Here is a 14,689-nt window from a genome sequence, read left to right on the forward strand (position 1 = left end):
CCAAAGCAATTAATTTAATACAGTGGAGAAATAATGTTGCCATGTGTCCAGAAGGGAGAGAACCAGAGATATTTGATGAACAATACTAATAGCTACCACAACTATCCTCTTATTTTTCTTGTAAGTGGAGTAGAAATGAATTGTGATATTGGCTAGCATTGAGGAGGGGAAGCCAGATGCAGTTTTCAACTGTCCATTCTTTTCCAATGTATGATAAGATCTCCTTATAACAGATGGTAAAGTGGGCTTAGTGGGCGCTGAAATGATGCCTCTTTTCTTGGGGGAGAGGTCAGTGGAACCTCACTGTGTGTGCCTGGCTGCCATAGAGCCGTGGAAAACAGCCTGAGCCACCATCCAGCTCTCCTGAAGCTGTCTGGGCTCAGAGCTCTGCCCAACACTGTCACTGTCTGAAGAAGCCCTAGTGATTTCTCATCTCTAACCTGGCAGGACTGACATTCAGAGACTTGAGGGACTAATCTCATCAGGACCCACATCTGTTTCCCTGAATCATTCTCAGACGTCCAGGGTTCCAAGCAGTCGGTCATCACGGAGACATCCATCTCCATCTGGGCTGCAGCATCGGCCCTCCCTCCCCCACTGTGTCCTCTGCCGTCCACACTGTGCCTCACCTCCCTACAGCACTGTCCCACTACTCCTTCCCACTAAACTTGCTTTTCCTCCCTGAGGTATCCATTTCATGTCTTCTTTTTTCTTCCCAAACATCTCATGTTTCATAGCAATAAGATGAAATCACACAAGAAACTATCTTATCCTCTCACCACCTAATCCACTCACACCCACACACACCTGTATCAACACATCCCCCCTTCATTCTTATAAAAAGGGATTAGGTGTCCCCCCATCAATCTAATGCCAATTCCCAGTTGCCCTGAATTTCAATGCTGTTTTCCTTCTTGAGAATGTTTTTAATTACCCATTTTTCTCTCCTATACTGTCAATTTCTTTCTCTACCACATCACTCCCGGGAAGCATGCTTTTATGGCATCCATTTAAAAAATTTCCCTTCATTCCACCTATTGCTCCATTTCCTTCTTCCCTTCACAGCAAAACTCCTGGAAATACATTTTTTTATAATTGTCCATACAATTTTACATCCCATTCTCTTATAAACTTATTTTTATCATGCTTTTATTTTCATCATACCGAAGTGACTTTTACCAAGATCAAATGCTAACAATAGCTAACATTTACAGAGTGCCTACTATGAGACAGGCAGCGTTCTAAATATGTTATACATTTTAACTTGTTTAATCCTCAAACCAGCCCTATGCAGAAAGTGTTATTTATACCACTCTTTTAGATATGAAAAAAAAAATGCTACTCACAGATACTAGACTTGCCCAAGGTCATATAGTGTTTAGTGTTGGAAGGACCTTAGGTTTGAATCCATCTACTCTGGCTTTCCTTAACCACTACATCATATTACTTTTTTAATGGACAATTACTTCTCTTCTTTATTGCAACTTTCAGCAGCATTTGACATAAGATGAAAAGTCTTCCTCCTTAAAATCATTTTGTTCTTCAGCTCTCCAAGCCTTTGTCTTATATTCTTTCTCCCTTACCTCATGTGTTATTCTCAGTCTTTCTTGCCATCTCCCCCATCCCAGATTAAAATTTTGGACTATTCGTCCTTCTTCTCTATTGGCAACCTTTCTGTGGTAAGTGGGGGTCAGCCTATGGCTTTAAATATCACCTATCAGCCTAGGTCTCTTAAGTATGCTCTATCTGCAGCCCAGATCTTTTTCCTAAGCTTCCATAAATGTTGCTGTCTAATTTACTTCTCTACTTGGGTGTCTTGCAAGAATCTTAAACTTAACACAGGCAAAACAGAACTACAGATATTCTAACCCAACCCATCATTTGCCAAACTGCCTTTTCCCAGCTTTTCTCTGTCTAACAGAACACACTACCTAATTGCTCAGGACAAGCTTAGGAGAAATCTTTCATTTCTTTCCCTCACAGCTCACATTCAACCCATTAGCACGTCAAACCAACTCTACACTGAAATACTATTCTGCCACTTCTCCCCAGCGGCTGCTGCTAGTCTAGGCAAGCACCATCCTTTATCATGTGGACTGCTGCAACCCCTTCGTTCCACTCTAGAGAGAGCCCAGAGGGACTGCTGTTCCCCTGCTTCCACTCTAGCTTTCCTCAGCCCATTCTCTAGAAAGAGCAGCCAGAGGGAACTAAAGCATTGAGAAGATACCTTTCCACCCAAAGGCTTTCCCTTGCAGTGAGAAGAAAACCCAGTCTCCTTATGGTAGCACACCAGCCCCTACACAATCCTCCTGTTTTGGACACATTTCGCTAATGTAATGTTAGCAAACATTTCCCTCTGCCATTCAGTTGTTCAGCCACACGGTCAGCGCACCATCCTGGGGGCAGACCATGCATTTCCCCCTTTTAGCATCCTGTCACTTGCAGCCTCTTCTCTGAAACACTCTACCTTTCTTAGGTCTCCCAAATGTGCTTCCTTTTCCCTGGCACTCTCAGAAAAATATACATCCCCTCTCCACTTGATTACTCCCAATTACATCATTCTTTGGCACTTTCTTCAAATAGTTTAAAAATCTATTATTGTCTTGCTTTATCACTGACAGGTAGTTATTATTTGTCTCTATGTGGGACTATGAGTTTCATGAGCACAGGGTCTATGTCCCTTGTTGCATCTCCAGTACTCAGAACCATACCTGGTATAGGCTACTGACTCAGAGAAAAAGTATAGAAAATGGTATGTTGACTTGCATAGCATAAATCAAATGGAAATAATCCTCAGCCAAGAAAGTTTTCAGCTTTTGTCGAGATTGGCTTTTATTTACATCAAACACAGAGGAATTCCCTTTTGTAACTACAGTGGCAGAAAAACCTCTGTAATACTGCTAACTGTATCTGCTCCTTGAAAGTTCTTTTGTGGACTGCATGTTAAGCTGCATGTCACACCTGAGTTCCTTGGTCTCTCATGGAGGGATGAGGTGGACAATATGAGTGAGAGAAAAAGCTAAGCAAGCTCTAATCTGAGTTACTGCACAGCGGTTCATCTCTGAGGCAGAGATGAATGTTAATGTATGAGGTACTCATCTCATTTACAAAATGTGTCTTAATATGTTTATAATATTAACATCACATGTACTCTTCTATTTAAATCTCTGCTTTTATATCAATTACATATATATTTTAAATTTTTGAAAGCACAGCTTTCAACAAATGTTAATTTTAAGCTATTTTTATTTTTAGCAGGTGAAACATTTTCCTTTATCATTTTGCAGTAGGGTTAATACTGTGAAGAAGAAATGCTGAAGAAGTAAATAACAATGAAAGCAAACTCAAACCCTCTTGTAATGTGATAGCGAGGTCCAAAAATTCATTTGCCCTAATGGTTCAGTAGTCTTTTTGTGATGTTAATGAAATGGGCAGGGGAAGCTCTGTAGCTTATTAGACTGTGCTTCTGGGTTAGATATGAATCTGTTCAAGTTCTGGCTGAAGTTTTTGCCATTTGGTGGCGATTTTTCCCTCAGGCAAAATTGAAAGGAATGATTTTTGGGTATTGAGATTGGCTGGGACTTTCAGTAAAATAGGACTATTTCAATAGTCACCCAATTGGTCCATTACCAGGGAAATGGGAGAGAATACTGAGGAGTCGGTTCCCACCCTCTGCCTCCTTGCTTCCTAAAAGGGGTTCCCTTACAGTTACCCCCAGAAGAACATAACCTGTATCAACTCCTATCTACTTTGATAACAGGGCTGGTGTCAGCCCCACTGCAGGGCCCTTGGTCCAGTGGTTTACCTTACTTTGATTAACAAAAAAGTGTAAAAGTCATATGCAAATATGTTTTTGATGATACCACATATTGCCTCTATATTTCAGACCGACCTAACAGCTCATTCTAATCTAGTCACTAATTGTTCCTGCTTCACCAAGCACTTACTGACAGACACGGTCCTACCACATTTAGAAAAGAAATCAAATCTGCATTATGGAGTCAACATCATTGTATTTCTAGTTTCATGCATGGTGGATCCCTTATAGAGCGCTATTTAATGTATTCTAATTAAAAAGAGGAGGAGGTATCCAAAGCTTTCTCAGTGTTGTTCCATCTTTTGTTTCTGTTTGTGCAGCTCACCATGTTAAAACGGGCACTTGCGAGGTGGTGGCGCTCCACAGATGCTGTAATAAGAACAAGATAGAAGAACGATCACAGACAGTCAAGTGCTCCTGCTTCCCCGGGCAGGTGGCCGGCACAACGCGAGCAGCTCCATCTTGTGTGGACGGTGCGACGTCTTCCGTTGCTCATTGTGATGGGGTAGCTGGGGACTGCTTAGAGCTGGAGCCCCACTATAATGTTGTGGATTGGGGTCAGTCCCGGAGAACCACGCTATAAATCATGTGGTTGATAGGTTAGTTGGAGGGTATTTTGAAATCTAAAATCATCTGGAAGGAAGTCTAGGGTCTCTTGCAGTTTTGTCGTAAAAGGCACTGTAATGACATTGCAGCAAGTCAATGTGTTTCTGACTTTGATATCATGGAATATCGACTTGCCAGTGGGGGTAGGTGTGAGCACATGAATTAACTGGGAAAGGAAAGGTGAAAACAGATGCTGACTAAATAATATGGGTACCTAAATCCACGCATCTTCTTAAGAATGAAAAATAACCATACGTGAGTGAATGTTTAGCTGTGGATAAGTTCACAGAAAATATTTTTACTGTGAATATTAATTGAAATATTAATTTCTTTGCTGGAGGGTTCACCTAATTACATTAAAGATGTAATATTTATGTGGGTCTGTTTAACTGGTGTTACCATATATAATAGTTTGTTACGAGCTCATACTGCCCACAGTAAAAATAATATATATGTTATACTAACTCTAATGCCCTCTTGATTTTAGCCTCCTTGTGGGAAATCTTACATTGATTCTAATATTGACTCTCAACTGGTCATGGGCTCATTTTATCAAAGAACACATGGGATCACACAGTTTCTTTCCAATATATTAATTTTTCTGAAGCCTATATTTACATGAAAAATCCTTCAAAAATATGTCTGTCATTAATAATACAGTATTGTACATCTAAACATTTGTTGAGGGTAGATCTCATATTAGGTTTTATTACAAAAATAAACATTAGAAAAATCATTTTAGTCAGAAACTAGATTACTCCCCTTTGGACAAAAAGAGAAGCCTGCTTCAAAACCAAGTCCGCCTGGTAGTAGCGGGAAAAATTGGTGGCTTTTGTTCCTCTTTAAATGTGCACCCAGAGAAATAACAGGCCAAGTAGAAAATATTGAATTGATTTTTCTGCTTCTTGTAGCTTCAATAGTAGAACAGAAGTGGTGGTGCCACATGCAGCCATGTCTTGAGGGAGAAGAATGTAAAGTTCTTCCAGATCGGAAAGGATGGAGCTGTTCTTCTGGGAATAAAGTGAAAACAACTAGGGTAAGTGGGCAAGTGAAATGTCTCTGAGTTAATGCAGCCTGGGGCATGTGTTATGACACCTTCAAGTGATGGTTATACAATGAGAGTTTAGTTTTCATTTCACTCAGAATAACATCTGTAGACTGCCATCAACTGTCTTGTTATCTAATATGTAAATGCTTATTGTCCCTTCATGAAATACTAACTGAAATGTGAAGCCCAGGGATGGATTGTTAAATGTCAGGAAGGCAACCCCAATCCCTATTCTTTGATAGACACTAATCTGAATATATTTTGAAAAAAAAATTATATATGACTCAATATTTCCCAACTAAGATTCTTTCATTTTTCTCCAAGTAATTATTTTGAGCTCCCTGATTTCTGGATCATAACTCATTACAATGATTACAAACTTAACCATTAGAAAACTCTTTATCAAGAATTTCCAGATCTCAAGGTCAGTATGAAAAGAATCATCTTCAGAGAGTGATGTGTTTCAGCTTACAATGACTGACTTCTGGGGGATGGGAGAGAAGTTAAAAATAGTTAGCTTTATTTATTCTTTGATTTCCTAGTTAGCTCCATAGATATTCTGGGCTGGCAGAATTTAAATTCTTTTTACAATTAGCAAATGAAGTTCCTGTCTTGTTTTGCTTTTTTGCTAAGCAGACAGATTAGAATTGGATAATTGGGGATAAAAATGAATAATGGTATACGAGGATGTTTTGTAAAAAGTATAATGTAACTAGACTGGTTTATTTACCATATCTTCTAATAATGGCAGTTGTTAAAAAAAATCCTTGTCTGGACATACTCAAGATTATTATTTTAAAATCCCATCAGATATATAATTCAGTTTGTTAATATCTTCAGTGCAAAGAATGCTAAGACATACATAGAAACAGCCAAGTTTACAGTAGCATATATAATAACTTTATGTTTTGTTAAATTATTTATGACTAACTTGTTGGCTAAATGCTGACACCTTTCCAAAATTCATGGAGTATATGATCAGTTCAGTAGAATAACTGTATTATTCTGTTAGCACATGATATAATCCGTATTGATTTGTTAAAAACATTCTGGCAATATAAAATTTCCTTACAAGCTACAGATAGCATAAAAATGCTTTTTTCCAATACTATTTAGTCCAAAATAGTACTCAGAAATTCATTGAAAATTTGAGATTATGAAATGAATTTTTAAAAAAAATAGTGAGCTCTCTCTACAACTATGTTTTTATTACTTCAGTGGACATAAGGAAGCTACCATTTATTGGATACTTAAAACGTATGCTATATACTGAACAAAGTGCTTCATGTGAATTAGTTCATTTAATCTTCTTAATGGTCTAGTGAGGAGGATAATGTAATGGCATTTTTACAGATGAGTAAACCAAAGCTTCAAAATGTTAAGTGACTTCCCAAGGTCATACAGCTAATTAGTGGCAAAGCCAGGGTTCAAGCCACACAGTCTCATTCTAGAACCTAATCTTTCAACCTGTAGCTTGTACTAGATAATTTAACTTCTTCTCAAGTAAGTAATGAAAATTTTCTTTAGTTCTTTTCACATGAGGTAGACCTTTAAAAGTTATCTAACTTAATAGATCATTGAAATGCCAAGGTCAAGACACATGATTTAAATTCTCATAATATATTGTTTGAGAAGTGCTGCTTCTCTCCCTGTTAAGCCACCTTCTCAATGGTCTAAACTTTAAATTGAGTCTGCTTCAAATTCTTCATAACGTAATTAAACATGATGGGTGAGAGAACAAGACTGAGACCTCATGAGTAGGAATGACCACATCTAGATCTTTCAGTTGGTTTTAGTTATATAGTGTCATCCCACTTCCTATTTTACTTTCATCTTTTTTTGCCCTGGAGAACAGCAGTTAATAGTGGAGGACCTCACTGAAGATACTGTAGAGAGGATTTGTGCAACAGTTAGGTTTGCAATAAATTACTGTTAAGACTCCTTCCAACTCTGACAGTCTGTGATTTTTACTTAAGAAGGAAATATTATCACATATAAGAAAAAACAAGAGGGCTTAAAAGAGGGAGCTTCTTGAGTACAATCAGGATAAATAATTATATTACTTTGCCAACAGTGGAAGTGCTGGACACAGGTATTTTCTGTTGTACATAAATAGCAATATTACTGAGAAGACATCTGATCATTATTTTACTAATCGGTATTATTTTCCATGTGTGAGTCTTGAATAAGGTAGCTATGGCTGTGGGGAGCCACTCAGCTCCTGAAACCCCAATTTGGCAGGTCCCAGCTGCAAATGGGAAAGTCTAGAAGTTAAGCAGGAATAGGTTACAGAATAACTGAAGAGCTGCTCCCAGCCAAAAACCATTGGAGTTTCTTGTGCAAGATATGTTGGTCTTGTGGGATTATTACTGCAAGCAAAATAACTAGAGAAATGATTGAAATCTGCAATAACATACACCATCCCTCATAATTGCCCATATCCAATCTGGAGTGCTCGGATAAGCCTCCTGTTAGAAAAAAGCAGTCAGCCAAAAACAGCAATGAGGCATGCTTGGCTCAGCAGAGATGCATGGTAGTTTCCAGAACTGACTACAGATCAGGGGCTGGGTGAGTTCCTCATGAAGACTAATTTAGAACTTACATTGTACTTCTTATTATATCCTTCTGCCTTTATGGTAGGTTTGGGACGCTTATTGTTCTGACCCATTTTTCTATTTGTTCTAACAAGGGAAGAAGGCAAAGAACAGACAGCCCTTGTTGGGACATCAGTATTTTTTATACATGTTCTTCAAAATCCCAAACATCTAATTGGAGAGAAAGGAGGATGCAAGATTTGTTTCCCACACCTTATTTCCCACCTTAAGGGTGAAAATTTATGACTGCCCATGACATCCATAACCATCTATTGTATTACTTTTAAGAACTCTTAAAGAAGTCATGAAAACCTTTTGATTTCAAGCTCACTTTCAAAGATAAGTAACAAAGAACTTTTCAACAAGTCATTAATAAAAGAAGAGTCTTTTCAGTGTGAAAGAGCACATAATTTTATGCTAATTATACAACATAAAAGTAGCAGGGGTAAAGTCTGTGTAGAGCTTGTAAGATTTCAGAAAAAAAAACTTTGATAAAACAGTGGTTGGAATCCTCAGAAAAAATAGATTGTGATTCCCTTCTTTTAATGTTTTGATATTCTTTCTCTGTGGAACATGTCTTAAAGGAAGTAACATTATGCTTTTGGGATCTACAGCCATCAGTATGACTCCCAACTCTTCTGCCTGACATTTACCTAAGGGAAAATGAACTTAACTTCATACTATACTACTATAAAGAGTTTATATTTTCAGTAGAAGTATTATCTTTATGAATCATGAGTCCTAAGTCTGTTTATTTTCATATACTTAAAAATTACCCAAAATGTTTCCTAACTAATTGGAATTCTTTCATCTTTACATATTTACTTAAAGTACCTTAGGCAGATTCATGCCCCTTCAAGCATAAATGGATTTGAAGGACACAAATATGATATCAGGAATTTCCTGTGCCCAATGTAAATATGAAAGCATTCACTTAGCTCTCATGGTGTGCTTGGCACTATGCTAAGTGCTTTGTAGGTATTAATTATAAATATTTCCCAACTGAAGTAGGCAGTAAAGAGAGCAAAAAGATGTGTGGCGTGATTCCTGCTACCCAGAAGTTTGCCCTTGAGGCTGGGTGACTGGTGGAAGGGAGCACTCTTCTTTGTTATGCATATACAGTCCACTGAGGATTCCCTAGGAAAGATGAGTCAACAGCAACACTGTTATAATAACGGAGACAGCATCAGCCTCTAGTTCAGCTTCCTCATCTGCAAAAACCAATGAGGATGTTGAGCTAGATTCAATTTCAAGTTCCTCTAACCAACATTTATTCTTTTGTTCCATGTGCCAAGGACATTTCTAACTTCCCTTCCTGCTAAATTTATATGACATTAGCCAGCGCTAATTTCAGGTGATAGATAAGTACTAGGTTTTTAATCCTTTCCCCGTAAAGAAGAAAAGAAATAGCATGTTAGGAGGCTTCATGGATGAAAGCCTCAAGCCATCTGCCAGATGTTGTCCCAAGGCTCAGTGACTGCCCTCCGCTGGTGGCCCTGAGCAGTGTCCGGGGTGCTTTTCCATCCCCCAATCCCCCAAGGTGAAGGAACACAGAGGAAAAGGACTCATTTCCTCCCCTTCAGGGGTGCAATTTGTGTGAATTCTTCAATCACAGTGCTTTCTCTTGCCTTGCACATTTCATCACAGGCGTGGGAGAGTGTAGTTCTTTCTTGAATAGCCTTTTCTTAACAGACGCATTCCCCACCCATCTCACCTCCAATCAGGCCCTAGATGTTACCCTGGTCCACAGCACAGGGAGTGACATCGGGCTGTGGTTCTCAAATGATAGTGATGGTGCGCGCCTACAGTAAGAAAATACATCTGACACTGAGACCCAGCATACACCCTTGTACACGCTACACTAGAAGTTCTGACTTTTACATTTTATTTCCTTCTCAACTCCATAAATTGGTTTTATGACCTGCCAATATGTTACAACATGCTGTTTGGAAACCACTACTTTAGGAAATGGAAGTGATAGCAATTGTGAACTTGCGGCCATACAGACCACATTTTAAATATTTTTATTCAATGTTTTGGGGTAAAAACTTCCTAAGATCTTGTGAAATATAGATTTCAGGGTAAAGAATGTATATATTCATTCAGCAAGTACTTATTGTCTGTTGTTGTCAGGTGCTAGTCTAGGTTCTTGAGCACAGGATTAAAAAACAAAATAAAACATGGGACTCACCCTCCCTCAAGTATGGTGATTCTAACAGGATGTCTTGGTTTCCAGTTGCCACCTTAGCAAATTTAATGACTAAACACAACATCCATTCATTCTCTGTAGGTCAGACTCTGGACAGAACATGGCTTAGTTATTTCTCTACTCTGGGTTCCATAGGGCTGAGATCAAGGGGTGTGTTTCTGGAGGCTCTAGAGAATCTGCTTCCCAGCTCAGTCAGGTTATGGGCTGAATTCCATTCCTGTGAAAATAGGAATGAGGCTCCTGTCACCCCGGTACTGTCACAGGGGGCTGCCCTCACTTTTGTCAGAAGGCTGACGTCCAGGACGTTGGCTCCTGTCATGGCATGTTGAGTCTGTCTCATGCTTTGAACCTCTCCTCTCCCTTATTCCTCCACTTTTAAGGGCTCAGGGGATGACACTGGTTCCACCCTTATAATCCAGGGTGATCTCCCGATTTTAAGGTCAGCTGATTAGCAACCGTAGTTAAATTGCCAAGTCCTCTGACAGCGGTACTCAGATTACTTGAATAACTAGGGGACAGAAATCTTCGGGGTGTTTCCTTAGAATTCTATGTACCAAAAAGGAGAAGATAAACTAGAGAGATGGTGATAGAGGTGCCATGGAAAATGGAGAGTGCTGAGCAAGGGAGTTTGCAAATTTGATGGTGGTCTTCAAGGAGATGAGCCACATAAATCTAGAGGATAAACTTTCCAGGTAAAGGAAAAGACAGATACACAGCACCTGCTCTGGGAATATCATATTCAGGGGAAAGCAATGCTGCAAGGGTAGCCAGGGTGAAGTGAGCAAGGGCAAAGGTCTAGTTCAGGGTCAGAAAAGTAACAAGAGGTATCTTACCACTGACTGAATATTTTTTTCCCTGTGCAAACGGAAGGAGGAAGTTGCCATTAGGTTAGATGAAAAGAACTGTGGCGAGAACATGTTTTATGTTTTACATTAATATCCACTAATTCTAGGTCATTTAATTTAATGGGAAATTAAATATGGCATACTGTCTTGAATAGTATGGTATTGAGAAGAGTAGGTGAAAGTTTATAATAGTAACAGCAAACACAGACATTGAGTGAAACTCAGAGAAGATTTAAAATATGAAATAATATGGGTGGAAATGGATTAATATATTGAAGGTATTTTTTTCCCCTTAATTAGATATTGAGTCTGAAGGCAGGTAGGACAACACCAAGGTAGGTGTCCAGGAAGTAGCACTAATAAAAGTAGCATTTTAAACCTGTTGTTTTAAGCTCTTACTTAGTTAACAATTTAATAGGGTCAAGAGTGTCTCTCTTGGTATTTATTTAGAGACTTATAGAGCATTACTGAAAATTAATGCAAAGACTTCTAAAAATATTATCACCAGGGCTATATTTTGAAAAGCTGGCCTATATTTTTACAATTAAAATGAGAAATGGGCAATATAAAGGGCTTTGAGATTCCTGTAAGTTTTAAATGCTTCTCTAGTATTTGAGCCAGGTTTTTGTGGGTGTGCCTCTGAATACTGTGCTTATCTTGTCATTATTGTGAATGTTAGCACACTGTAATGGAATCTAGTTTGAGCATTGTGGAATTTCATGAGCAACTGTGAGGTCTCTTTAGGCTATGTCGAGAGGATAACATCCCTGTCTCCTACCTGAGGGCCGAAATTATCACAGGGATTTCTTTTTAACATTGAAGAGCTTCAGATTTGTTCAGAGATAAGTATTCCTGGGTGAGGCAACATTTCATGGGGTTTTGGTTATCTGGAGTACATTAATAAAAGAGTAATACCTCACAGGACTCGGAGAATAGAATGGGAAGGCCGAGGAACCTTGGCTAGTGGCGGTTCTGTGCCTTTCCATCTCTCCTATTAAAGAATATAATCTTCCCTATATGCAATCCCGCATGGCTCTTTCTTTCCTCCACTTCTTACTCATTTTTTTTTTTTTGAGAGGGCATCTCTCATATTTATTGATCAAATGGTTGTTAACAACAATAAAATTCTGTATAGGGAACACAATGCTCAATGCACAATCATTAATCCACCCCAAGCCTAATTCTCGTCAGTCTCCAATCTTCTGAAGCATAACGAACAAGTTCTTACATAGTGAACGAATTCTTACATAGTGAATAAGTTCTTACATGGTGAACAGTACAAGGGCAGTCATCACAGAAACTTTCGGTTCTGATCACGCATTATGAACTATAAACAATCAGGTCAAATATGAATATTCGTTTGATTTTTATACTTGATTTATATGTGGATCCCACATTTCTCCCTTTATTATTATTATTATTTTTATTTTTAATAAAATGCTGAAGTGGTAGATAGATGCAAGATAAAGGTAGAAAACATAGTTTAGTGTTGTAAGAGAGCAATTGTAGATGATCAGGTGTGTGCCTGTAGACTATGTGCTAATCCGAGCTAGACAAGGGCAATAAAACATCCATGGATGCAGAAGCTTTCTCTCAACACAGGGGGTGGTGAGGTTCTAAGCTTCACCACTGTTCCCCAATTTCTCACCTGATGGCCCCCCTGCGACTGTGCCTGTCTTATGTTGTTCCTCCCTTGATGAATCTTACCCGTCTCTGGCTAACCAGTCATCTTCCGGGGCCATACAGGGAAATGTAAAGTTGGTAAGTGAGAGAGAAGCCATATTGTTTGAAAAGGTTAGCTTTTTACTTCTTTGCAGATTTATGCCCTGTGGCTTCTATGCCCAGCACCTGTCTCGAGGTATCGTTACCACCTGGAGGAATTATGTTACTCAGTAAATTTGATATGAGGCATGAATTCTATTTAAGGGTTGTAATTAGGAAGGAAGAAGAAAAGCTATAGAGGTAGTATATGGAAGAAACATGGGAGGATTGATTATTTCTTTGACATATCTTCTTGTAGAGTACCTTAAGTATGTATAGGTTTTAAACTACTAACTTGCGTGCACACATATTAACATAATAGGAATACGGTGACATAAACAAAGCAAATCTATAATTACCAGCCATCTCCAGTGAAGCCAAGAAAACCATTTAGGCACCCTAGGCATTTGTGAAGATTAGTCTATGATATGATGGATATTGTCCAACTGTACTTGAACAGTCTGAGAGAAATCAGACAAATTAAAGCAACCCATTTCTGGGATCTGTTCATCTTACTCATTTTTTATAGAATGAAAATCTCCTTATGATTTCAGATCCAATTTCATTTTCTTTGGAGAGTAACGTGAAGGTACAGATGAGAAATAGAAGGTACTTTTCCCACAAGCTCAGAGTTCCAAATGCTTTTAGACTGGTGCTTAGAGTGTGCAGAAAAACACAGCTGGGACCTAATTCCCAACTCTCTTTAGGAAGAGAGTGACTCCCAGGTCTTTGCTGGGCAATCCACCTCTGAAAAATGGAGAGCAGGTTGTGAGGTACGCCTGGTACAAAGGGCAGCGCTGAGCTTTTACTCTCCTGGGTACCCCTGGGAGGTCTGACCATCATGGAGCTCTAGACGCCAACATTTATTGGGCTGGAAAAAAAGAGGCTTTGTAAAGGACTTTGTGGCTAGTTTCCCAGAGAATAGAAGCATTATGTTTTTATATTATTTGAATATTATCATGTGAAAGAAAAAAGTCAGACTTGTATTTTGTTACTAGATAGAATCCAGTGAAGGGCAGCGAGTACCTCTTGGTGTCAGCTCCAGACGACATAGAAGGGGAATCATGATAGGCTGAGTTTATATCATGGTGGCTTTTTAAATGTCATGCTAAAGGAAGAACCTTACATAGGAGAAGGGTCTGATTTACAGCTTAGAAAATCTGTGTTTGCAATGTGTCAATTGTAGGGAATTGAAGGAAGTATGAGATAATTCCTGAACTAAGGGAGGACAGTGATATAGCAGGGGTGGTGAGGGCTATAAAGTAGAAGCAAGAGGGCTTGGTAACTAAGAAGTTTGTGAAAGGGAAAATTATAAATTGACTCTTAACCTTTTTGCTTCCATTAATTGATAATGAGGTGGAGATATCAAGTGGGTGATATGATATATAAGCCCTAGAGATCAAGATAGAAGTCTGAGACTAGTTATCCCCTACATGTGGTAAAATAACTAATTAAGAAAGGTCTTTCAGAAGGAAGGTGTTGAAAGAGAAGAGCACCAAAGATATTTTAGCAGATAATGTAAAGATGGTGCCTGCTAAGGAATACGTAGTGTGGATAGGAAGACCTACAGATTATGTGGCCTTTAAGTTTCTTTCTGAAGGTGATATTTGCAAGAAAGATTGGCAGTTCATGATCTGTTTAGATGAATATTATTCACTCTATCATAATCTTAAAACTTGCCTCCTAGTTGGATAGCATTATTGGCAACACATTGTAACTACTGCAGAATATGCATCTGTTTACAGAAGAATACAGTGTTAGAACCATTCTTAAAAGAAGAATCTGAATCTCTTTAGCAGAATTAACTCC

At 38.7% G+C, this 14,689-nt stretch overlaps 1 protein-coding gene across 2 annotated transcripts in view; it reads left to right on the plus strand.

Annotated features, from left to right (window-relative positions):
- The window catches only part of TAFA2 (TAFA chemokine like family member 2), a 439,934-nt gene that overhangs the window by 380,360 nt on the left and 44,885 nt on the right, over positions 1–14,689 (plus strand). For both annotated transcript variants that reach the window (XM_036992585.2, XM_036992586.2), the window contains exons 3-4: positions 4,138–4,290; positions 5,335–5,459. In XM_036992585.2, the coding sequence (XP_036848480.1) occupies positions 4,138–4,290; positions 5,335–5,459 (278 nt within the window). The remainder of the gene's footprint in view (positions 1–4,137; positions 4,291–5,334; positions 5,460–14,689) is intronic.

The sequence above is a fragment of the Manis javanica genome, chromosome 10, assembly GCF_040802235.1.
Source record: "Manis javanica isolate MJ-LG chromosome 10, MJ_LKY, whole genome shotgun sequence".
Taxonomy (NCBI): domain Eukaryota; kingdom Metazoa; phylum Chordata; class Mammalia; order Pholidota; family Manidae; genus Manis; species Manis javanica.